The sequence below is a fragment of the Octopus bimaculoides genome, chromosome 22 (assembly GCF_001194135.2).
Source record: "Octopus bimaculoides isolate UCB-OBI-ISO-001 chromosome 22, ASM119413v2, whole genome shotgun sequence".
Classification (NCBI taxonomy): domain Eukaryota; kingdom Metazoa; phylum Mollusca; class Cephalopoda; order Octopoda; family Octopodidae; genus Octopus; species Octopus bimaculoides.
Genome location: NC_069002.1, coordinates 16,310,470 through 16,312,942, shown reverse-complemented (window position 1 = coordinate 16,312,942; position 2,473 = coordinate 16,310,470). Strand labels below are relative to the sequence as shown.

The window sequence follows — 2,473 nt, the reverse complement described above, 5'->3', positions numbered from 1 at the left end:
TATATATATATATATATATATATATATATATATATATGTATGTGTTTGTGTGTCTGTGTTTGTCCTACCAACATCGCTTGACAACCGATGCTGGTGTGTTTACGTCCCCATAACTTAGTGATTTGGCAAAAAAGACCGTAGAATAAGTACTAGGCTTCCAAAGAATAAGTCCTGGGGTCGATTTGCTCGACTAAAAGCGGTGCTCCAGCATGGCCACAGTCAAATGACTGAAACAAGTAAAAGAGTATATAGAAGTTGAGAGTTGATCAACAATACCCTCCCACCACATTATCTACTAAAAAGAGCAGATGCACACAGTTAAGGGCTAATAATGTATGTTTTTTTTTCATATATGGGTTTGTGGTTTTATATTTAAGGATATGTGCTTTTCCAGTGAAGATGTGTGGCATTGTGGTTAGTGCATTTGCTTACAAATGTAAGCTCATGAGTTTGTTTCTAGGCATTGCATTGTGTCCTTGAGCAAGATACTTTATTACTCCAGTCCATTTAGCTGGCAAAAATGAGTAGTATTCATATTTCAAAGGGTCAGCCTTGTCACATCCTGTGTTATTTTGAATCTCCCTGAGAACTATGTTAGTGGAATGCTCAGTCACTTGCATGTTAATTTCATGAGGAGGCTGTTCCATTGATTGGATCAACTGGAACACTTATGTTCATAACTGATGGAGTACCAGTTAAATGTACTTTTCCTGTAGGTGTATGTGTGTTTTATATAAAAGTATAAATCATTTTTGTAAATAACTGAGGTAGCTTTTATACCAGGGCTCTAATTTAAAAAAAATACTAAGTCAATAAAGTTTGGTACTAGATTTAATATAATTCCTTATATGGAAATATAAATATGTATTGTAACAGTGGTGAAAAATTTCTGGTGAGTTGAGTAGGCAATGCAGGTTCAATTTTTAGTTGAGCAAGTTTCTTTTTATTTACCCAAGTCAATCAATATCCATTGATCTGCTAATTTGATAATCCATCAGTCTAACACTTGCATAGTAAAAAAAAAAATACATCAGATGTTTAAGAAATAAGGGCTAACGTGAAGTTTTTATTTAAGCAGACCAGACATTACATGTGGTGGCCATGTAGAGGCCACATGAGATGACACATTATGTATGTCCTTAGAGGTTTTATATATATATATATTGTCAGTAGTTAATGTATCCAAAAAAGAACCACATTTTTAAAAATTAGAGCAGTAATATATTTTTTAGGAAGTTAATTGTTAAGGCCAGTCAAAGAATGGCCATTGGTTTTGCACCCATAAAGCACTTGTTTGTATCGGTGACTTGTCAAAATCAAATGGCCAAAGGCACACAACCTCTAGGCTGATCAAGATGTGCATGGAAGATGCACAGGAACAATAAGCACTATTTATATATGTTTATATATATAAAAAAATGAGGAACAGCTGGAAAAGTAAACACTTACCTGCATATGTAAATGATAACAATTTGGTGCGTTCCATAGGAGGGGCCCAGTTACCCCACACAGTATGCATAGCAGGAAAGCTGACACCCTACAAATAGGATTAAATATGTTTATTTTTCAGTGTCTGGAACCATGAATCATGATTTAGAATTTATACACTCAAAGGCTTGTGAATCATGCATAAGAGATTTGAACCCACGATCTGGTAATTCAATAGTTTAACCAGCTATATGAGGAGGAAAAAGAAGAAGGTGTTTATGTAAAGGATGGTGCTTTTTGTCAGTGGTTTGGTCAGGGAAGTACAAACCTATATTCTTTCAAAGATATTTGTTTACATCTACCTCATATGAAACAAGAGAGAGAGGGGGAGAGAAGAGAGAGAGGGGGAGGAGAGAGATAGGGGAAGGAGAGAGAGAGAGAGAGAGAGAGAGAGTTGGAAAAATTGCTGATTTCAATGATGCTTTTCAGTATTTTGTTTCAAACTTCTTTCATCCTGAATTCAGATTCTGCTGAAGTCAATTTTTTTTAAGCCTTCAAAGTTGATCAAAACAATACCAGTTGAATACTGGGCTCATTTAAATCAAACACACCTGTTTCCCTGCACTGTTATCACAACTCAATTTTGATGTTGTAGATGTTGTTGCTTAGATTTGTCTACAACAATGGTATCCATTTATAAAGTCAATGACTCCAACAATTTGCAAATGTTCAAACTTGCAGCCCTGCCCCCACCTACATTGAACATGAAAAAGTTCATGTACTTTGGGGTATTGAATAATCTCCCCCCCCCCCTGTTTATTAATTTTTCAGATTTTTCCACTCCACCTGCTTTTATTCCCTCGCCCCCACTTATTAATTTTTAAGATTCCCCCACCCCTGCACTTTTATTCCAATCCTCCCCCCTTATTAAATTTTGCTAATTTGTCTCCGGTGAAATTTCATTGTAAGCTATTCATATTGATACAACAGCTGGAGAATCTAATAATAATTTTATTTTACATTAAAATTGTTGTATATATATGAC

General features: G+C 35.2%; 1 protein-coding gene across 1 annotated transcript in view; it reads right to left on the bottom strand.

Annotated features, from left to right (window-relative positions):
- Nucleotides 1-2,473, bottom strand: part of LOC106872174 (sialin) — a gene marked incomplete at its 3' end in the record, with an annotated part of 79,108 nt that overhangs the window by 26,592 nt on the left and 50,043 nt on the right. Inside the window, exon 4 of the mRNA XM_014919064.2 lies at nucleotides 1,450-1,537. Within this exon, the coding sequence (XP_014774550.1) occupies nucleotides 1,450-1,537 (88 nt within the window). The remainder of the gene's footprint in view (nucleotides 1-1,449; nucleotides 1,538-2,473) is intronic.